Source organism: Eimeria acervulina, genomic scaffold, assembly GCF_000499425.1.
Source record: "Eimeria acervulina Houghton genomic scaffold, Eah_scaff518, whole genome shotgun sequence".
Classification (NCBI taxonomy): Eukaryota; Apicomplexa; class Conoidasida; order Eucoccidiorida; family Eimeriidae; genus Eimeria; species Eimeria acervulina.
Window position 1 is genome coordinate 1 of NW_013547290.1, and position 23,283 is coordinate 23,283.

The window sequence follows — 23,283 nt, forward strand, 5'->3', positions numbered from 1 at the left end:
TATATATATATATATATATATATACATATATGTATATATATATATACATATATGTATATATATATATATACATATATATATATACATATATATATGTATAAATATATATATATATATATATGTATAGTTTTAAGTGCTGCAGTGCAGGCGAAGGCCCCACTTCTATATCTCTAATATAATATAAATAATATAATATCTATATATATCTATATTCTATATTCTTTATCTCTAATATAATATCTATATATATCTATATTCTATATCTCTAATATAATATCTACATATATCTATATATATCTATATTGTATATCTCTAATATAATACTCTCATAAGCAGAAATGTAATGCTTAAGTGCGTACATACAGACAAAACTTATTCAGCAAAGAGGCTGTAGCTAAAGGCTTTACTTCTCTTTAGAGATATATAGTGTCTCCGTCTAGAGAGACACTCTATCTCTAAAGAGAGATAGAGTAAGTTCTTTCTTCAACAACTACAGCATCTTTGTTGTGAGATGTAGCTCTCTAATAAATAAGATAATATAAAGGAGTGTATTATAAACATAGAAGCACGCATGCATAAGTCTGTATATCAGCAGTCTCCTTCTGCCCTCTAAGAGCAGTACACACATGTATGCTATTAGCTTGAAAATAAACATAATATAGCAAGGAGACAGATCTTTATTGCTTTGTTATTTATTTAGCTGTCTCCTTTTATTAGGGGGCATTGTCTTCATACTCTGCTGTCTGTACAAGCGCAGTTCATCATACTGTCTCTTGCAGTGTCTCCTGCATGCATTATAATCCTATATAATGCATGCAGGAGACACTGCAGCAGCAGCAGCAGCAGAAGCAGCAGGAAGCTGCTATTGAGTTGCAGAGAGCTGCTGTACAGTAGAGACGCACTAGCAGGGCAGGAGACGCACAACACCCGAGGCTTATCTTTTGTAGTTCTTTAACCGCCTCTGTCTTTTATACAAATAACAGAAAAATAAAGCTGCGGCTTCGATGACAAGCTGTCTCCTTCCCTCTTCACTCGTCGATGGACATGTGCTCCTACGACAGCTAAGATCTTCAGTATATATATATATATAATATATCTGTTTATATATATATATATATTAGTTTATATATATATGCATATATATTAGTTTATCTATATACATATATGTATTAGTTTATATATATATATGCTTATATATCTATATATATATATATATATATAGATATATTAGTTTATGTATATTAGTTTATATATATAAATATATATTCATTCTAGAGACAGGACAGAGAAGTCTGAGTAGTAATAGCCTATAAGAAAGTATCGGTGCTGTTGCTGCTGCACTTGTAAAGGTTAAGAGAAGATGTCTCTCTGTCTAGCTTACTGGAGACTGTCTCTTTATTTGGAGACACTAAACTAATCCTAGCTACAGCGGGCAGCGAGCATGTGCATGCATGTAAGAGACAATATAAGAGACTCTGCTAGAGAGCCTCAAGGGTAGGGCTGCTGCTGCAGCAGCTAATATAGTAATTAGCATGCGGTAAGGCTTATAAGCAATACTCAGAGAATTAATGAAGAAATGCAGCCGCTGTCTCTGTTTGCATCTGTAAGCTCAGACGCATGCAGTAGCGGCTGTACACCTCGTGAAGGTCTGTCCTTAAGAAGACCCGATAGAGGGGCAGCAGCAAGCTGCTACTACAAACTAAGAAAAATTGTCTTTGCTTAACGAGTATAAGAAGATGTATATAAGGCTAAGGAGACAGAGACAATAAACATGTGTCTCCTTGCCCTATATAGAACTGCAGCGGAGCCCTTAATCCTTCAACCTGTCGCAGTGTCTCTCTTTCTTATGTCTCCCTCTCATACACCGTTAGACAAGCAGCATAGAAGAACGCTTGTCTCTTTGAATAAGAAGATGTATATAAGGCTAAGGAGACAGAGACAATAAACATGTGTCTCCTTTCCCTATATAGAACTGCAGACCCCAGAGACTATTATTAGGGGGCGGAGACAGACAGCTGAAAAGGCCCTATGAATTCAATCGGTCGTCTATCAAAACCTTTAAGACCTCCAGGTGTATAGGCAGGAGGGATAGTGATAATTTGACCCCACAACTCTCCTTTATCAGCTGTCTTACTGCTTCATAGCTGACAGAAGAAGATATAGGAGACCCTTTATCTACTGAATGAATGTCTCTCTGTCTCTTGTTAGGTTCATCATACTACAACCAGACTTACAGCTCTAACCATACGTTTGAACAGATCTTTCTGCTGCACAAGAGGCAGGCTACTCGGGAGAGTCTTCTGAGCTATTAGAGCAGCAAAAGCAGAGGTAAACGGCCTTAATTCTTCTTCACTTCTGCAGCTCTCAGCTAGAGATAAACATCTCGATAGACAAGCAAACTCTTCATCTGGTTCTAGTACATAGTACGGCACCCAACTAAGGAGACAGACATCTCTTAGATCCCTCAATAATGCGCATACAGCTGACTTTATTATATTTAGCCTGTCGCTGTCTTCATCTTCTTCTTTTAAAGATGCTTTCTTAGCTGTCTCCCCCGGGGCCTCTAGCAATAAACATTTGTCTCCTCGGGTCTCCTCAGACCTCTCTACTGGGTCTGACACAGAGACAGCTATATTCCTGTCTCCTCCACTCTCGTTGCTGCTGAAGGTCAACATAGATGAAGCGCGGCCTGCACAAGACAGAGACGCTCCTCGCGGTGTCTCCTCAGGTCGCGGGCTTGAAAATATTGCAAACGAGGAGACAGACGAACTCGAGTGTCTCCTTTCTTCGGAGCTGCGTGTCAAAGCACCTTCACCTTCAGTCTCTCCCAGTTGAAGCCCTACACCAGCAGCTTCACTGTACTCGCCGCCAGCAGCAGCAGCAGCAGCACCAGCACCAGCAGCAGCAGCAGCTGCTGCTGCTGCTGTTGCAGACGGATGAAGGCAATCATCAGCTGAGGTCTCTGCAAGGTTTTGCTGCTTCACCCCTCCTCCTCCTAAGCTCAAAGACACAGATAGGGCAGGAGACCCCAAGCTAGTTGCTGTTGTAGGGGTACCGAAGAGGAGTGACGAGAGACGCTCAGGTGTCTCTGCAGCTGCTGCATCTGTTGACAGGCCTCCGTTCAGCAGCAGCAGCTGCTGCTGCAGCGTATCGTGCAACGCTCGCGAAGATGCCTCAGCTGAAGAGAGATGCTGGCCGCTTCCAGCAGCCAACATCTCTCTTTCCTGTATACTGCGAGGCTTGCTGCTGCCGCCGCTGCTGCTGCTGCTGCTGCTGCTCGTGCAGCTACTGCCGCTGCTGAGCATGCCTGATAGGCGGCGCATCAAAGACATCTCTGCCTCAAGCAAGAGAGCTCTTGCTTCTGCGGGGTCCTGTCCAGCAGCAGCAGCAAGAGCTGCAGCAGCTTTAGCGCTTGACAAGGCTAAATCATCCGCTGCTGCTGTTGCTGCTGCTGTTGCTGCTGCTGCTGCTGCTGCTGCTGCTGGTGGGTGCGAGACCATACCATCAGAGATATCGCTAAGTGGTAGTCTCTCCTTACAAAGTCTTGCTAACTTTAAAAAGATATTCGAGGGGGCGAGCGATGGGGGCCCCCTCTTTGCAGGACACGGAGATTGAGACTGCGCATGCAAAGACAGGCAGTCTTGCAGCAGCTGCTGCTGCAGTTGCAGCTGCTGCTGCAGCTGCTGCTGTTGCTGCTGCAGCTGCTGCTGCTGCTGGGTGGTTGAGGTCATCTCTAGCAAGTCAGTTTCACTCGACTCTGCTACCCCCCAACCTGCAGCAGCAGCAGCAGCAGCTGCTGCTGCTGCTGCTGCTGCTGCTGTCTTGCCGGTCTCCACTTTAGGTTTCTGAGTGAAGACCCTGTCGTAGTCTGTCGTCTCGTTGTTACGGGGCCAAGCAGCACCGTCGGGCCTCCATACTTTATCTTCAGGGGCCCCAGCAGCAGCAGCAGCAGCAGCTAATGCTGCTGCTGCTGCTGCTGCTGCCGCTGCGGAAGGTGCTTCTTTGATCCTAGAGACATCCGTCGGCACCCGCGCTGCTGCATCTGCAGCTGCTGCAGCTGCTGCAGCAGCTGCAGCAGCGTTCAACTGCTGCGGGTGTTTCTGACCTCTCGGGGGCCGCGGAATTTGCGGTGTATGTACAGCTGCTGCTGCAGCAGCAGCAGCTGCTGCAGCAGCAGAGGAGGCCTTGGATCGTGGCCTATAAGAAGAAAGGGTTTTAATATCATTCAGCGTTTCTGCTGCTGCAGCCCGTGAATTAGCGGGTATAGCAGCAGGACCAAGCGGACCAGCAGCAGCAGCAGCAGCAGCAGCAGGTGCACCAGCTGCTGGTGCTGCAGCAGGATGGGTATGCTTGCTGTTATTAGAGTGATAATCTTCGCAGTTAGCTCGTCTGCAGCGCACAGCCATGAGCCAAGCAGCATCAAAGCCGTTCTTTTCTACTGAGAATGATTTAAAGTACCTCTGGCCGTCTCGCTTCCAGTGTGCAATCCACCGCGGACATGTGGGGTCAAACTTAACGCCGACGCGGTGAGGCAGCAAGCGCGCACGAACAGCTAAATCCTCGCGCAGCTTCTGTCGCTGCTGATAGTCTCGTTCCCGAGAACTGCTGCTGCTGCTGCTGCTGCTGCTGCTGTTGATGATCCGGGTGTTGCGGCAGCACAGCTTGCTGCCTTGGGATCACCCGCAGCAGCAGAACCGAAACGTGTGCTGCCGCTCAAGCCCTGCCCAGCAGCAGCAGCAGCAGCAGCTGCTGCTGCTGCTGCTGCTGCTGCTGCTGCTGGAGTCTGTGCAGTAGCTCTAGCGAGTTTAAGAGCAGAGTCGTGGGTATTGGGCGTCGTAGAGGGGGATGATGGTTTGCTGCTGTGGTTGTTGAGGTGTACGCTCGCATCGAAGTGATTTAAATAAGCTAATGCTTCTTCTCGTGCTCCTACGAAGCCAAACTTCTTAACAGAAAAAGAACGACATACACGTCTGCTGCGCGTCTGTACACGTACTATCCACATCAGAGTCTGCGGAGAGAATGTTAAGCGGTTAATGCGGGGCAGCTGCCGGGCGAGGCGAACCAGCTCCTCCCGGTACCCTCGCAAACTGCTGCTGCTGCTGCTGCTGCTGCTGCTGCTGCCGCTGCTGCTGCTGCTGCGCGCGCGAGGGGCTGCGCAGCCATCAACGCTGTCAAGAGATTCAGCAGCTAATGCTGCTGTTGCTGTCTCTACACACTCAGCAGACACCGCAGGAGAAGGGGCTCCTGCTTCAGGAGACGATGGGGAGGCAAGCCCAAGGGGCGCCCGTAACAAACACGGCTGCTGCTGCTGCTGCTGCTGCTGCTGCTGCTGCAATGAGTAGCGCTGCAGCACCTCTTGCAACTGCTGTAGTAAAGGATTTTCTTCTCTACGTGAAGTGAAAGGAGTATCTGCAGCAGCTGCTGCTATCGGTTTTGTTGATGGTGCTGCTGCTGCTGCTGCTGCTAGTTTAGCTGCCACCGCTGCAGCTTCTTGAGGGGCCCCTGGCCCCCTAGTCGGGGGTCCCCCAGAGCGCATCTGCTGCAGCTGCTGCAGCTGCTGCAGCTGCTGCAGTTAAGGCTGCTGCAGAGCCTGCAGCTGGTCCTGCGGGAGAGCCTTCACCCTCTTGACTAGAGAATAAGATAAGAAAGAATATAAAAAACAAAGTTATATAGAAGCCCCCGAAGTGTAGGCTGATGAGAGAGAGACGCAGACGCAAGGGAGACAAGCAGCAATACAGCTTAAGATAGACAGTAACTGAGTATACACCTGAAAAAAACAAAGAAGAATGCGACAAGACAGGGCCTTCAATAAGATTAGGAGGGCCCCCTCTAGCTGTTTAGTGTGAGCAGCAAGGGCCTCCTTAGGCCTCCACCGTCTTTCACGTACAATACACCTTGAAGACTGCGAGAAAAACGTATAAAGATAAAGTTAAAGAAAGAGATATTAATTATAATCAAGCAATACTGTATATAGGACCCCCTTCATAGACTTGTTGTTATGATAAACGGTGCAAAGCCTATAGCCCTCAGCTCTAAGGCGTAGGGCCCTGAGGGCCTCTATGCTACTGAGCTGTTGAGTGCTTACAGTGAAGACGGGGTCTTAAACAGACAAACAAACATACAAACAAATAATTAAACTCTTCACCCTATGAAGAAGAAGGACGAAACAGCAGCAGCATACATACATAACAGAGAGGCAGGGCCCTATAGAGCCTTAGCTGTTGTTTGTTGTGGGGAGGGTGGGGGCTGGCTTCTTTAGGAGATATCATATCAATTTTATTTGTTATTATCTCTTTTTTTATTATTAATATTAAATAATAATATTTATAATCTTCCTACTCTTATTATTTATCCTTACGCATGCAAACTAACAGCACTTCAACCCTATACAGACATCATCATCATACATACACCGCAAAGGCGGGTAGTTAGCTCGAGCGACTCCTTTCGTACATTCTTCTTTTGTTTTTTCTTCTCAAGTATATTATAACTCTCCTATTCAATTTAAACATATTACCTGCCTTGACATTGTATTCGAGGCATCAATAGGCCCCACCTGGCTATACACCCCAAGATCCCTCTTTTTAACAGTAGTCATAGTCTTTGTTAGGCGGAGGCAGTCTTGAGATGCAGCAGAGTAAATATATTAGACATAAGAGTTATATAAGGGCCTCAGATATCTCCTGCACTCTTCAACAGCCCTGAGCACACCTGTAAAAACACTTGTCTAGCCTTCTGCTGTGGAGGTCTTATATTAACTGCCTACCCACACAAGGTAGAGTAAGATAAAACACTGCAAGCAGAAGCCAAACAAGTTAGCAGATCTACACCCCAGTCCACAGGCTTCATTAATATCCTAAACACACAGGCCCAAGGAAAGGGATCTGCTGCGGAGAGGGGGAGGTCTCATATAAACTTCTACGTATCAAGTTGTAAATATGCAAGGCAACAACCAACTCCATATGCATGCACATAGAAGACCCTCTTTCTAAATAAACTAATGCTGTAAAGACTTCTTAAAAGATTTGGTGCCTCTTTATATCGAGTTTGAATGTAAATAGAGATACGCAAGCTATGTCTCTCATTCTCTATGCCCCAAGCAGCACACCCCGTCTTGTGCATATCTCCCCAGTAAGCTTCATAACAAGGATAAAAGCAGAGCTTCAATTTGCTGCTGCTGTGGTGTATCTACAGCAGCTCGATGTTAATACGCTGCCCCACTGGTGTGGCCACTGGACACCAATGTCAGTCTGAGCGATTCGTTTCGATTGACTACCGCTTCTTGATGAGAGGATCAAGGAAGAGTAAGCAATATCACTTGAACAGCTGTTAGGGTAGAATATTTGTGCAAGAAGGGCCAGGGGACAAGCAGCCAGCCCCAAAAGGGGGATACCCATCACCAAGATGTTAATAAAGTGAAGTGTATCGACGCTGCATGTGGGTTTGCTGTAAGCAGTGGTGAGGGAGAAGATCTTGGCGGGGAAATAATAATAAGGCTTTAATATATTATTTAATTAATTCTATAAATAATCAGTGAAGAAGCACTCGTATATGGAAATATATGAGTACCTTCTATTCTCGAGACAGCACCTGACACCAAGACATATAATGCAGCTCCAACTTCAGCTGCACTGCTTATCCCTATGCATGCAGTGGGTAACGCTGAGTCGAAGAGGCCTTGTAGAGGTGCCTGAGGAATCGATTAAAACAAACAATCCTTATAAACCTGCTCGGGTGTTCAGACCCCTGGCCAATCAACGCCAAACTCCTGCTTTTTGTCTCCTCTGCTTTCTTCACCCATTCCCTCTTAGCTGCATTGTATGTTTGGAAGCTGCTGAATTTAAGCACAACAACGTAGAGGCTACATTATCCTCTAAAAAACGTGATAGACCCACAGCCATTCAGATGGGTTCAGAGGGGCTTAGAGTTGGGAGACAGTGCAAGAAATTTGATTTGAGAGTGTTCTGTTGCTTGTGCTGGTGGAGATGTGAAGGGGTATCCCTTTGCTGAATGGCGCTCCCCCGGCTACAAAGAGACAGCTGGAAGCCCTCTATAATGTTGTGTTGACTCCGTCATGGCCCGCTTAATCGTAAGTATACATTTTAGAGAAGACTTCTATGCAAACTCAAGCGGGAGAGTCTACTCCGAGTGTATGCCTTTTGCTTCATGTCTTGCAGCGCCTGGGCACAACGTACAAAGCTCCTCGCTCTTGTCTTTCTAAGACACATATACCACCCTTCTTACCCTTGAGGAGGATCCAAATGCTGTTGGGAATGCTGAGAGGTAGAGTCGCACATTGCTTCTCGTTATGTGGACTTCTATGCTGTCGTCTGGCTGCAAACTGCCTGTCGTCTACTCCTTCATCCACAGCACACCTAAGACTATCTCGTGCATATTGCTTACATCAAAGAAGCCCCCTATCTATTCCCCTAATCTAAGCCTGCCTTCACTTTGCCTTTTCAAAGCAAACAGATAGACAAGTCGAAAGATCAGCCTGTTCTTTCTGAATGTGAAATTGTTCTGTTAATACCTGTCTTCATTTCTTTGTTAGATTTTTACTCACAGCCCCATACCTATATCTACAGGTTCTCAGAAAGCTTCTATAATTAATTCTCCTTCAAAAGTGCTGCTCTTCTTTAGGTAGAGACACCGTAATGATGTCTCCCTTTTTAAAAGGCTCTAATAGCATTAATTGATATATAAACGCGGCAGTACATCTGCAGAGAAGCGAAGAAGTAATCCACTGCAAACCCCCTTCGCGGGGCCTCTCGAGTCAGACGTGTTATTGAGTGCTAACTGACAGAGACTGCACTCACATAGGAGCGGAGAGACTCGCAGCTGTTGGTGGTCTGCTGCCCTGAATGAAAACCCTTATCAAAGCCCAAACTCTAAGGGAAGACTGAAGCGCTGAATATGTATATAATATTCTTCTTCATTGTTGCACGCACAGCACAACCATAGCATATCAGGGCTATATATTAAACTGCTCCGCTGTATGCACAGCTTAAACTGTCTCTCCTTCACAATGTGTGCTACGAAGTATAATAAGGCTCCTCAATCTTAGCTTAGCTTAGGTTAATCGAAGACGAGAGTATATTTAATTACTTAGAAAGATAACAGCAGAGTCAGCTTAACTCCTATACAACCTGTGCACAGCAGCACAACAGCCTATACACTCTACAGGGAAGAGACCCTTAATGAATTGCAGCACTTCTTCTCATAACAAGTGCTGCAGCTTCACCCCGCATGCAGGCGTAGCTAAGCCCCAACCTTAGCACCTGCAGCAGCACTATAGATAGGTGTTAAGCACTCTCTTCTCACATACTATCAGGCCTCTATGAAAGTAATAAAATATCTATTAACTTTATAAACTCTATGTATGTAAAGCACCAAATCATCTTTCTTAGCAACACCTTATTATAGTGAGGCCTACAAGCTGACAGGTTAAGACATCAGTTGCTTCATAAAGAGAAAGTAGAAGGAGACAGAGTAATGAAGACAAACAGAGAGACACACTTACACACCTCTCTTTTCTTCTTCTGTAGCTACAGCTCTCTTGAATGTCTCCTTTTGTAAGGAGACCCTCAAGAATATAAAAGAGGCTTAGAAGGATGTAACAGAAGAATTGTATTACCTTCAGGTGTATATACACACCAACTCCTCACACTAAACAACCCCACACAAACATCTAATGAAGCAGCAGCATTGCTGCAGCACTGCTGCAGCACTGCTGCAGCACTGCTGCAGGTCCGCTGGTCGTGGGGGCCCCCTAGCGAGACGAAGTGTATGGGCAGCTGCAGTCTTCTGTCTCTAACACTGGTGTGTATAATATATTATTTACATATTAAACTCTATAACAAATTAACTTTAAAGAAGCTGCTGAAAAGCTTAGCTTTGTTTGGGGGCTGCGGAGACTGTGCTCGTCTCCAGGCGCAGTGGGAGTGAATAGGGCGCTCCCTAAACCCTAAACCCTAAACCCTAAACCCTAAACCCTAAACCCTAAACCCTAAAGAGGGGAGATTCGTGCTGGTGTAGATCTTGTTTGGTTGTCTCTAAGTGTCTCCGGCCTTAGAGTAATTGTTTATACGGCGAACCTTGTTGCTGCAGCTGCTCGCGTGTATATAGGTTAGAAGAGATGCATGCAGGGCCCCCGTAGAGACTCTGTTTTGTCTCTTGCAGCTCTTAAGAGCTGAAGATAAATATGGTGTCTCTTCATAAACCCTCTCTGGGTGGCAGCGAGCGCTTAGAGACCCCCTTTACATCGGAGGCTGTTCATCCGTTAGGTGTAGAGACACCGCAGCAGCTGCAGCAAACACAAGCAGCAGCAGGAGCAGCAGGAACAGCAACAGAAACTGAGGTCGGAGCGCCAGGCTCATGGGGTCCTCGTACAGGAGACGGTGCAGCAGCAGCAGCAGCAGCTGCTGCTGCTGCTGCACCGCATGCAGATGGCCTACTACAGCAGGGAGATGAGGAAGCAGAGCGTCGGGGGCGCCTGTGTGAGAACTGTCTCTTTTGCTTCAAGACAGCAGCAGCAGCATCTCGAGCGTGTGTGAAGTGCTGCACAGGTTGTAGCCCTCGTAAGCCCTTGGGATGTCTCTCTTATCCTTCTTCAGTATCTCTGTCTGTCTTACGTCGCTGCAGCAGCCGCTGCATTAAACGCCTGTCTTTGTCTCCTCATTTATTCATTAGAGTGTCTCTTCTTCTTGGGTTCTCTCTGCTGCTGCTGCTGCTGCTGTCTCTTTATCTTACCTTTGTTGCTGACCTACCTCCAGCCCTAAGCACAGAGCAAGGCCCCCTTGAAGCTTCTAATCCTCAGCGACAGTTGGAGGGCTTCAATAGTAAGACGTATCACCATTCTCCTCGCAGCAGCAGCAGCAGCAGCAGCAGCAGCAGAGACAGCAGCAGCAGCGACAGCAGCAGCAGCAGCGACAGCAGCAACAGCGACAGCAGCAGCAGCAGGAGCGTTGCTGCTGAGCCAATGAGAGCCTTGAAGGGTTCTTTAGAAGACGATGAGACAGAGCTTAGCTGGTCGCTGCTGCAGATGAAGATAATCTCAGGGTCTCCTTTGCTGCAGCCTACGGTGTCTCCGCTGCGGAGACGCACGGAGACACTTCGACGATATTTTGGAAGGGAGCGGCAGATAACTTCGCTGCTGGTAGTACAACGCCCTGAAGCAGCAGCAGCAGCAGCAGCAGCAGGAGCAGCAGGAGCAGCAGGAGCAGCAGGAGCAGCAGGAGCAGCAGCAGGAGCTGCAGGAGCTGCAGGAGCAGGAGGAGGAGGAGGAGGAGGCACACCGTTAGCAGTGCATGCAGCAGCAACAGCAACAGAAGATGCAGGACAAGGAGACAGTAGTCTCCTTGCTGAAGAGACACTTGAGGAAGTCTGGAGACTTACAAAGGGCTTCGAGGCTGTCTCCTACAGATCGTCAGGCTGGCGAGATGTCTGCAAGTTCTTGGACACAGACTTCTCTCTCGGTGAGGTGTACAGACACCTGGAGACACAAACGCATGCAGCCCCAACTCAGGGGCTAGTCAAGAAGCATAGATTCAGACGGAGACAGATAGAGAGAGAGAGAGAGAGAGAGAGAGAGAGAGAGAGAGAGAGAGAGAGAGAGAGAGAGAGACAGACAGACAGATAGAGCGGAGCACAAGAACGAGCTGCAAATAGATATACACGAGGCAGGGATACAGGAGGGAGACAGCTGCTGCAGCAAGGAGACAGCAAACAGCATCTCTGCTGCAGCAGGGAGACAGCGAATAGCATCTCTGCTGCCGTTAAAGAAAGGAGACAGGTTGCAGCAACAGACGTTTCTTGAGGTGCAGGTGTCTCCGTAGCTTGCTTATCTATTTGTTGTCTCTCTTCTAGTCTCTTTGTGTGTTCTTCTATCTGTCTCTAAACGCGAGGAAGAGACAGTCAGTCTCCCTTTGGTGTGTCTCTGTCTCCTTTTGAAGTGTCTGACATCGGCTGTCTCTTTAAGTGGGTCTGTACGTTCAGTGTCTCTGCTGTCTCTGTTGTTCTCCTCTCTATCTATCTCCTGGAGGCGCATGCAATCCTTTGTTGCCTTCGCTGCTGCTGCTGCTGCTGCTGCAGGAGAGGTGTGCGTGGGCATGGGGGTGTTCGGTATATATGAAGCGGCTTTAGGCCCGATGGAGACACCGGAGGACTTTGAAGACGCTCTTCATGGTGTGGGGTTGCAGCATATCTTTTATTTATTAGAAACGGAGACACTTGCAGCTGAATAGAGCTGCTAACAGACTTAACAAACAAATAGGGTAGAGCTGAGGAGACAGAAGAGACGGTAGCTGCTAGAGGCTGAGTTGTCTCCAACCCCTCTCACTTCGGCTGTCCCCTTCTGAGACAAGAGACAGAAATAAAGGAGACAGAAGCACCGTTGGAGACAGTTGAAAGCAGCAGATACACCCATGCAGGAAGGCATCAGGAGACACAAGGATAGCAGCTTATGAGAGCCCGTCGGCCCTCTGTCTCTTTATGTTTGTCTCCTTTACTCTGCTCAGAGTTCTTCGTCTCTTCGCTCTTCTTCTTTGTCTCTTTGTTTGTGCTTCTTTGATTTGTTTGACTTTTAATGTCTCTTGTGCAGATATTTTTTAAATATCCTTTATTTCGGGTGTCTGTCTCTTTTTTGTTGACTGTCTCCATCTCTTTGGCGGTGTCTCCTCTCCGCTTCTTCTCTCTTTGTCTTCGTCTTCGTGCTGCTGTCTGTCTCTTTCCTTGCCTGTCTCTTCTTCACTGTCTCCGTTTGTTTATGTACAGGGGTCTCCTCCTGGGTGTGCGCTTCTTGGGGTGTATGGGGTGTATGAAGTGTCTCCTTTAAGGGTCTCCTCGTCTGTCTCCTCAGGCCTCAGCACTGACGGTGTAACTTTGCTTCACCTTGCTGCTGCATATCTTCCTACCTCTTTCTACTCTCCGCTGTCTCTGCGCTTCTCACCCCCTGTCCCCTCTGCTGCCCACGGCCTCAGAAGCCTCAGCAGCAGCAGCAGCAGCAGCAGCAGCAGCAGAAACAGCAGCAGCAGCAGCAGAAGCAGCAGCAGCAGCAGCAGCAGCAGCAGCAAGGGCGCCACATCGGTCATGGACTTCCGTATTGGGCGTGCAGACGCGCTGCTGTTTACATACGAAGTAGATACAAGGAGACTGTCTCTTCAGACGAGGAGGGGCTGGGAGCGAGAAGTTGTCTCCTTTATTCGCAGCTTCAAAAACAAGCAGCAGCAGCGACGGCGCATGCTGCTGGAGCAGCAGCAGCAAGGGGTGCTGCTGCACCAGCACAACGATATCAAGCAGCATGTAGCTGCAGCAGCAGATGAGAGGAAACGAAGCAGAAGGGCTCTTCACACGGATCCAGCTGCTGCTAGAAGTGCTGCAGTTAGTGGTGCTGCAGCTGCTTCACCTGGCGCTGATGCTGCTGCATCTGGTAGTGCTGCTGCTTCAGCTGGTGCTGCTGTTGCTGCACCCACTGCCACTGCTGCTGCTGCTGCTGCTGCTGCTGCAGCTGATGGGTCGTGGGACGTGTGGATTCATAATGAGTCTTTGGAGGCTGACGAAGCTTTGTCTCTAGTGAACGGCGAAGTACATTTGCTGCTGCTGACGGTGCCGCTGCTGCTGTTATATTTTGTCGTGTCTGTACACTTTGCTGCTCCAGCATTACCTCAGTTCGAGCTACAGAAGAAGGCGATCTTGATGGGAGGGGTAATATGCTTAGCTGCATTTGCTGCTGCTGGCGGGCTGCTGCTCTGCCACCTGCTGCTGAGGGTCCCAGTGACTCCGCTGCTGCTGCTCGTGCTGCACTTGCTGCTGGGGTTGTCTGTACACCAGGCTGTGCATACGTTGAGGTGTTTGGGGACAAGGATGGGGCGTGTCCCTACGCTTCAGCAGCAGCAGCAGCTGCTGCTGCAGCACCAGCAGCAGCAGAAACGACGTCTCCAGCGCACTGGCCGGCTGCTGCGTCAGTCTATGCAGGCCCGCAGCAACAGAACCAGCAGCAGCAACAGAGATGAGGATGTGCCCGAGTACTTGTTGTACGGCTGCAGCAGGCGCAGCAGCAGCAGCGACAGCAGAAGCAGCGACAGCAGCAAGACCAGCAGCAGCAGCACAAGCGAAGCAGGTTGGGAGGGCCAGGAGACATGGGGGCTTGTAGATCAGGCAGATCGACAGCAGCAGCAACTAGAAGAGACACTAGCGGGGTGTATATGCAGCAGCACCGTGACTACTGCTGCTGGGGTTTGCTGCTTGGTTGTCATGGGCACCTTCGACTTACCAGCTGTCTCCTCATACTGCTTTGCTGCTGCTTGCTGTCTCCTCGCGCTGCTGCTGTTTTATATCGGCTTCTTCTGTCCCTTGCTGCTGGTCTTATACTGCCCTCACCAGCTGCCGGTGCCAGGCTCTTCGCTGCAGCGAGGCAGCAGAGTGTCTCTTTCTGCTGCTCCTTTAGCAGGATCTGCCGCAGCTTCTGATGCAGCAGCAGCAGCAGCTGCTGCTGCTGCTCCAACGTCTGTCGATTCGGAAGACGGAGGAGCAGCAAGAAGCGCTACGGTGCAGCGGCTGCAGCAGAAGCAGAAGCAGCGGCGGCCTCAGCAGCAGCGCCTTCATCAACGTCCATACAGTGACGTCAAGGATCTTATAAGAGAAGAAGCAGCAGCAGCAGCAGCAGCAGGGCTTGCTGCTTCCCCATCTAATGCTGGGGACCCTTTGCTTCCGTCTAGTCTCTCTGATGCAGAAGACAGTGAGCCACATAGAAGCAGCAGCAGAGATTCAGAGCAACTGCAGCAGCAGCAGCAGCAGCAGCAGCCTCAGCTGCCAAATGGACTAAGTCCGCTTCCTAATGGTCTTCACCGCGAAGACAGTGAACTGCAGCAGCAGCAGCAGCAGCAACAGCAACAGCAGCAGCAGCAGCAGCAGCAGCACAACAATGTGGTTCCGGTATGCCTAAATACAACGGGCAGCCCCGACGACTGTTTAAGGGGCAGCAGCACTTTTACAACCAGCAGCGCTTCTGCTGCTGCTGCTGCTGCATGGGTGTCTCCGTGGCCTTCATTTGATGCCTCTGGATCTTCCTTAGCAGCAGCAGAGGAGGCAGCAACAGCAGCAAATGCTTCAAGGAGACAAAGCCAGCTGTGCGCAATGCGCTGTGCAGCAACTAGGGTGTCTCAGCAGCTCCGCAGGTCTTTGTCTGAAATGCGGGGGTCTCTGTGGGGCAGACTTCTTTGTCACAAGACCTACAGGTTCGACTCCTGCTGCTGCTGCTAGTGCTGCTGCTGCTGCTAATGCTGGTGCTGCTGCTGCTAGTGCTTGAGCTGCTGCTGCTGCTAGTGCTGCTGCTGCTGCTAGTGCTGCTGCTGCTGCTAGTGCTGCTGCTGCTGTTGCGGCGGTCGCTTTGGATGGAGGTCGTTCTGGGGCTTCGCGGCCATGTAGTTAGGTTGTTTGTGCTGTCTTGCTGCTTCTATTGCTGCTACTACTGCTGCTGCTGTTGCTGCTGTTGCTGCTGCAGGGTGTTGCTGCTGGCTTTTCTGTGTTTATTTTCTTTGACGAGCTACAGCGCGATGCAGCAGCTGCAGCCTGAGTTTGATTTGCTGCGGTATTTACCCCCTGCATCTTTGCTGCGGGGTTTCCTTGAGGCAGTGCAGCAGCAGCAAGCTTGGGGGGGAGCAGCACCGCAGCCGCTGCACCTAGTGCTGGAGCCTGAGGTGTCTCTGCACCTCCATCAGGCGGAGACAAGACACAAAATCAACCAACTTGTGGATGACATCATGCAACTCCCAGAGGCAACAGTAAGGACTTGCAAGCATCCCGGTTGTGCAGCAGCAGCAGCAGCAGCAACTGCTGCTGCTGCTGCTGCTGCTTACATTTACACCAGCAGCAGCCCTTGCTGTCCCTGCTGCTGCTGCTGCTGCTTAGCTTTCCACCAGCAGCAGCACTTCCTGTCCCTGCTGCCTCTGATACTCTTGCTGCTGCTGGTGTGCTTGTTGCTCTTGCCTTTGCTACTGCTACTGCTGCTGCTGCTGCTGCTGGCTGTTATGGATGGCGGCTGCATGGGTCTAAGGTGCCGCTCGCTGCTGTGTCTACTTCTAGCTGCTGCTGCTGCTGCTGCTACGTTTGATTGGGTTTGTTAGGGCCCTGTACTCTCTTGGGTGTCTGATATAGAGCTGCACACCAACGGCACAGCAGGACGTGAGGAGAGACAGTCTCTCTGCTGTTTGTCTCTGTTTTTAAATATGTTTTGCTGCTGTGTGTTGCTGCATATTGTGCAGTCGTGTGGGGTAGGGGCTCCCTTTGCCTTGGGGTGTCTGTCTCCTTTCTGTCTCCTTTCTGTCTCCTTTCTGTCTCCTTTTGCTCTCCCTGTTGCTACCAGTCGCCGTGCTGTCTCCTCTTTGACTTTTGTCTGTCTCCTTTCTGTCTCCCACCGCCTCTACCTTCTACCGTCTTAGCCCTTGTTATTCATTCCTATTTACTGTCTCCTTTTGTGTCTCCTGTATCTCAGCATTGTGTATATGTTTTATGTTTGCTGTCTCCTTCTCTCTTTACGTGGTCTCTTTATGCAGATGTATCTCTTTATCTCTCTTCCTTTTCTGAGTCTTGTCTTGTGTTTATTATTATTATTATTATTATTATCGTTATTATTGTTATTGTTATTATATATGTATGTGTATATATATGTATATACATATATTTGTCTGTCTTTTTCTTTTGTCTCTTTTTTTGCTACTGACGCTTCTCGGGGTGGTGTTGTTGGTGGGGTTGTTGCTGCATGCAGCCGAAGCAACGCTGTCTCCTCCCTCCGCTCCCTGTCCCTCTGCAGCAGCACATCCTTTCCCGTGGCAGTCATTAGAAGCATTTGTGCTGCAGCTGCGTCGGTGGCGCAGCGACGGGCATGATACACTCTGCAGCAGCAGCAGCTTGCAAGAAGGAGACACGGAGACAGTAGCAGCAAAGAAAGCCCCTTGGCTTCATAACGTTACGCCCACAATCTACGACAGCTCTTTTATTAAAGTAAGAAAAAATAAATATTAACAAACACAAAATTAATGCAATAAGAAATACTATATATTATATACATATATATAATATATATACATATATATATATATTATATATACATATATATAATATATATACATATATATATAATATATATATATATATGTAGGTGAGCGTATATCTGTATATCTGTATCTATATGCAAATATATTATACATATGCATCTCCATCTAAATGCCTGTACATATATATATTTGTATATATCCGTTCTTATAATATTTATATATACACATCCATATATATATGTATATATATATATATATATATTTCTTTATATGCAGCAGTTTGGCTGCGTAGCACTAAGACGGGAGAAAGAGGGGCGGGCCCTTAGAGGCTTTCATGAATATATAAGGGGCCCCAACTTGCAGCTTCTGTCTCCTTTTCTGTCTCCTTTTCTGTCTCCTTGTCTGTCTCCTTTTCTGTCTCCTTTTCTGTCTCCTTTTTTGTCTCCTTTTCTGTCTCCTTTCCTGTCTGCTTTTTCTGTCTCCTTTTCTATCTTTTCCTGTCTCCTTTTCTGTCTCCTTTTAAATATCCTGTCTCCTTTTCTGTCTTTTCCTGTCTCCTTTGCTATATTTTCCTGTCTCCTCTGCTGTCTCCTTTTCTATCTCTTTTCCTGTCTCTTTTTCTGTCTCCTTTTGGTTTCGCAGTTCTCTGGAGACGGCCGGCGTGTTATAACTTCACGCATAACGCTCTTTCTCCGCGTAGACCCTCTCAACAGCAGGAGCAGCAGCAGCAGCAGCAGCAGCAGCAGCAGCAACAGCAGCAGATACGCACGCAGCAACCAAGACGTGCTGCAGCATCTACGAGCTTTAGAGAGAAGCCACTTCCCCTCTGGCGGGGTGTATCTGCATGCAGGGTGGATGGAGGATGTGTACAGGCAAGCTTCTTTATTTTTCTTTGTTCTGTTTGTCTGTTTTGTTTGTTTGCTTGTTTTGTTTTATTTGTTTGTTTGTTTTGCCCTTCAAGCAGAACGGGGCTTCTTTGGCTGTATACAGATAAATGATGATAGCATAGACATCGGGTGTATGTACACCTCCCCCATCGTTAAAGCTCTCGCTTTTGCTGCTGCTGATGCTGCTGCTGCTGCTGCTTCTTTTGGGGGTTTATGTGCTGCAGAGACACCTGGATAATGTCTGCGGTGTTATCGCAAGTGCTGTGGATCTCCATAGCACTTTTATTTTTTCTGTCTTTTATCCTGTCTCCGGTTGGCGCAGCAGTAGTAGCTTCGCTGCTGCTGCTGCAGGGCCTCTTTGTTGGCGGTCTCCTTGGCTTCTTTGCTGTCCCCTTTGATGTTGTTACTTTAATCGTGAGCTCGAATCACCCCACACAGCAGCTGGCTAGCCATACTGCTAGCCAGCTAGCTAGCTAGCTAGCTAGCTGGGCGTTACTACTGCAGGAGGCACTCTAGCTGGCTGGGCATGTAGCTAGCTAGCTAGCTAGCTGACTAGCTAGGAAAGAATACGAAGTGTATATGGCGCCATGCCCTTCGGGTTGAGGTGTATGTACAGCTGCTTGGTGCTGCTGATGTCTGCCTTCCTTCAGGCCCTGTTTGCAAGCGGAGCGTTGACGGTGGAGTATACAACACTTGTGGTGTACACGCACCTCAGGACAGCTCCTCTGTTTGCATCGGTTCCCCTCCCCTCACTTTCTCTCTTGTCTTCCTTAATGCAACAGCACGAGCAGCACCAGCAGCTGCTCCAGCTGCAGCAGCAGCAGCAGCAAGGCTCTCCTCGCAGCAGTGCTGCATCAGACGCCCGCACTCCGAGCGACTCCCGGGTGTATCCTCAGCTTTCCCCGTTGCAACAGCAGCACCTGTCTGTGCAGGCTGCTATCCCTACCTCTCCCTGGCAGCACCGACAGCAGCAGCAGCAGCAGCAGCAGCCGTTGCTGCTGCCTAGACCGGAAGAAGTGTGCTTGAGCTGCGGCAAGAGACCCGAAGGGTGCGTGGTGTACAGCAGCCCCACAGCAACAACAGTAGAGGTGCTGTTGGCTGGGTTGCACAGACAGCGGCATCAGGGGCCTCTCTTATCTTTTCTTGCTATGAGGGAGGCGGGGCCCTCTATCCTTATGTCTGCTGTATCTACCTTTCTAGGTACGGCAGCAGCGCGCACTGGGGCCCCCTATCAGCTGTACATACACTCGAATCTAACCCCACTAAAGACCATTATTAAACACACACAGACAGATAGCCCTCCTGATGTTCCTGGGGTGTATGTACACCTGCACGTGGCAGGCTGGAGTGTATCAACCAAGAGATGCGGCTTTCTCGCTTGCTTTATTCAACTACTAGCAGCAGCAGCAACAGCAGCAGTAGCAGCAGCAACAGCAGCAGAAGCAGCAGCAACAGCAGCAGCAAGTGGATATATGAGGCGACCGCATTTGCTGTTGTGCGTTGGGTTGGTCTTTGTTTTCAGGGATATGTTTGCTCTTCTTCGCTAAGAGTAGCGCCTTCCGAGTATTCTGCTGCGCAAACTTAATCGTCATTTTTGCTGCAGTGGTTGCGAGTTGCTGCTGCGCCCCCCTGCTTCTGGTGTATGTACAGCCCCTTATGCCGCAGCTTAAGGCTCCGAAGATGCACTGGAGGGGCCCCCAGGGGCCCTGGGGCCCCCGCCTTAACCCCTGCGACCTTCGGGGGGTCGAGAGGCCCCCAGGAGACAGCGCAGGGGGCCCCACAAACCCCGAGGGGCCCCCGCATATTTGACTGTAAAGGAGACACATAGGCTGGGGTGTACGTACACCCCAACCATTTGGTGTTCGAGAGCCCATTAATAAGGGCAGGTACCGCCTAAGGCGATCTATAACAGCAGCTGCACTAGCTGCAGCAGTAGCTGTTGATGCAGCAGCTGCAGTAGCTGCTGCTGCTGCAGTAGCTGCTGTTGCTGCTGCAGTAGCTGCTGCTGCTGCCAGTACTGCTCGCCTCCCCACGAAAACAACGGCTTCATTTTAGCCTGGCACCGCAAGATGGTTCGTTGTTTGTAGCTAGGGTTTAGGGTTTAGGGTTTAGCAGCAGCTAGTAGGGTTTAGGGCTTAGTAAAACCAGCAATGGTTGGGGGGTAAGAAGCAGCTGGGGTTTAGGGTTAGCAGGGAGTTAGGGTTTGGGGTGTAGCAGGAACTAGGGTTTAGGGTTTAGCAGCAGCGAGGGTTTAGGGTTTAGCAGCAGCAAGGGTTTAGCTGCTTCATCAAAGCATGAGGTCTATCCCTTCTGGGTGTTTCTTTGCACTTGGCGGCGCTGCAGCAAAGGCAAACAACAACAGACATGCAGCAGCTTCAGCAGCAGCAGCAGCAGCAGCACGAGCAGCAGCAACAGCAGCAGCAAGAGCAGCGGCAGCAAGAGCTCCAGCAGCAGCAAGAGCAGCAGTAACAGCACGGCTGCAGGGGGGGCCCACCTGGCTTTGGCGGCTCATCAAAGAAAAGCATATCAGGGTGCGAAGGCGTAGCTGACTGTACACCCGAGGAAGAGATTTGCTGCTGCTGCGGCTGCGGATGCTGCTGCTGCTGCTCCGACCAGTAGTCCATCTTACCATTGCTGCTGCTGCTGCTGCTGCTGCTGGTCGGTGCTGCTCTAGCGGGGAAGCAGGTAGGTGCAGCAGCAGCACGATCCGCAGCAACGGGTGCGGCTGCAGGTGCTGCTGCTGCTGCTGCTGCAGCAGCTGTTGCTGCGCCAGCTGCTGCTGTTGCTGCTGCTCCTGCTCCGTCTCCTGTCCACGAAAGCCGCACGGCCTGCAGCAGCAGCAGCAGCAGCAGAGAGAGACAGAAGAGAGGGTTAGCTGTCTCCCTTAATGATAAGAAGAGACAAAACAATAATGGAGACAGAGCAAGAGGAGACACAAAAAAAAGAGAGAAGAAGACAAACAGCAGCAAATAAAGAAGTAAAGAAGAGCAGCAGCAGCAGCAGCAGCAGCAGAAAGAGACAGAAACGCATAGAGGAGACAGCAGAGCTAGCAGCAAGAAAGAGACAGTAGAACAGAACAAACAAACAAACAAACAAACAAACGACCAGAAAAGGGATAAAAGAGACAGAAGGAGACACTTGCCAACAGACAAAGACAAAAAGAAAGAGACAGGGATTAGAAGACAAGAAAACAGAGACAAACAGATATAAACAAAGTAATATAAAATATCTGCATTAACATAAAGACGAACAAAAACAAAAAATAAACAAATATATATATATATATATACTATCTACGGGGGAGACAGAAACAAAGAGAGAGAGAGACAGATACAGAGAGACAAGGAGACAGAGAGAGAGTGCTGCTATCTATAGACAAATAAAAAGAGAGAGAAAGAGAGAGAAAGAGAGACAGCCAAGCTGTTGCTGTTAGATTTTTATTTATCTGTATCTATTTATCTATAAAGACAGATAAAGAAGAACAGAGAGAGATAAGATGAGAGACAAGAAGAGAGACAAGAAGAGAGACAGAGCGCCTATCTACCTTCAAGAAGAGAGGCCCCTTCGTTGCTGCTAGGGGCTGCTCCTCATCATGCAGATCCAACCAAACGGATGACGGGGATCGATCCCCCTGGGAGACGATCCCCAACTCCCCACACTCCGCCTTCAGCCTGAACAACAACACAATAAAAAAACAAATAAATAAATATAATAAATAAATAAATAAATATAATAAATATAATAAATAAATGAAGATATGCATGAAGGATATATAACAGAGACAAAAGGAGACAGACAAACAAATAACAAATAAACAACATCTAAAGAAGAAGAGCGAAAAAGAAGAGATAAAGAAAGACAAACAAAAACAAATAAAAAAGAGAGACAGACAAACAACAACAAAGAGGCAAAAAATGAAGAAACAGCAGGATGCATGCAGCGAAGCACATCATAAACCCTAAACCCTAAACCCTAAACCCTGAGAGAAAAACAAACACGACGAAGCATCTGTGTGGGAGGCGTATTCAGCCAAACCCGGTGCAACTAGAGTTTAGGGTTTAGGGTTTAGGGTTTAGGGTTTATTAACCTGAAGTGATAGCGGCCTGGTATAGGGAACTGCTGCTTTATATCTGTTAATGTAGGAGAAGCCCCCTGAGCTACTCTTAAGAAGAAGCAGTTAGGGGTATTGAGGCTGTCTCCATCATTGGAGACAACGTAAAGAACGAGTGTATGGTTCATTAGCTAAAAATAGAGGAGACACTTCGTAAAAAACAAACAAAAATAAATAAATAAACAAAGAGAGAGAAAAATATACACGTACCAGCAACACGCAGACAAAAGAGACAGTAAGAAACAGAGACAGTTGAAGACAATAGACACACACACACACACACACACAAAGCTAATAAGACACACTACACAACTCCTGCTGCTGCTGCTGCTGCTGCTGCTGCTGCTGCTGCTGCTGCTGCTGTCGATCGGTCTGTATAACCCGACTGTCAGCGAAGGGGAAATTCCAATGCTGTACAAATGCAGCAGGGCGCAGCAAACGGAGGGCGCAGATGAAGAAAAACTGATCCTCCGTGTTGCTGCTGCTGCTGCTGCTGTTGCTGTTGCTGCTGCTGTTGCTGCAGCTGCTGCTGGTCTAGCTGCTGCTGCCGGTAGCTTGCTTTTCTCTGCCGTGCCGGCGGTATGAAAAGGCTGTATAATAATAGAAAAAGATAAATAAACTGATGAAGATAATACTGCGTCAGAGAGGAGCTACTGCGGTGTATGTACAGCTACACAATAGAGAGAGAGAGGGCTCGAGATAAAGAGAAACTAAGAAGCCTCCAATCTGAGAGGTTATAAGCCCATGAATAAGATAGAGCAGCAGAAAATACAGAAAAATACTTTTTTTTCAGTGTCTTTACACTTCAAACCTGCGTATACACCCCAACAAAAACAGCAGAAGCCGCAAGCTGAAGCATGCGGCAGCAATAAAATTTTTTGAGTAAACTGTCTATATGTTTTGCTGCTACATTTAAAATAATTAATATTAAATAATATCTAAATATACCTTTTAAAAAGAGAGAATTTAATATTGTAGATGCCTTCATAGGAAGCAGACAAACAAATATATTGCTGCTGTTGCTGCTGAGCTGTATATACACCTCAACTATTATTAAAAGCCTGCAGAATAAATATATGCAGCACTTTGTTTATTCTTCTTGCCTTCTCTCTTTAAAATAAAAACAAATTAATTATTCTTTATTATTTATTATTGAAATCTATGAATATAGTTTTATCTGCCTTACAATCACAAATAATGAAGACACGCAGTCTACATATACATATATATATAT

The 23,283-nt window shown here is 48.2% G+C and overlaps 2 protein-coding genes across 2 annotated transcripts; one reads left to right on the top strand and one right to left on the bottom strand.

Moving 5' to 3' along the window:
* Positions 1–2,213: 2,213 nt before the first annotated feature.
* Positions 2,214–5,163, bottom strand: EAH_00041250 (hypothtetical protein, conserved, putative; the record flags this gene model as incomplete). Its single annotated transcript, XM_013391812.1, has 2 exons — positions 2,214–4,669; positions 5,079–5,163. The coding sequence occupies 2 exons, from the start codon at positions 5,161–5,163 to the stop codon at positions 2,214–2,216; spliced, it is 2,541 nt and encodes an 846-aa protein (XP_013247266.1).
* Positions 5,164–10,201: 5,038 nt separating this feature from the next.
* On the top strand, positions 10,202–19,747 carry EAH_00041260 (hypothetical protein, conserved; the record flags this gene model as incomplete). Its single annotated transcript, XM_013391813.1, has 12 exons — positions 10,202–10,577; positions 10,773–11,474; positions 12,091–12,185; positions 12,772–13,569; positions 13,828–15,233; positions 15,548–15,779; positions 16,122–16,179; positions 16,763–16,998; positions 17,694–17,902; positions 18,163–18,352; positions 18,589–19,138; positions 19,461–19,747. The coding sequence occupies 12 exons, from the start codon at positions 10,202–10,204 to the stop codon at positions 19,745–19,747; spliced, it is 5,139 nt and encodes a 1,712-aa protein (XP_013247267.1).
* Between the last annotated feature and the right edge of the window lie 3,536 nt (positions 19,748–23,283).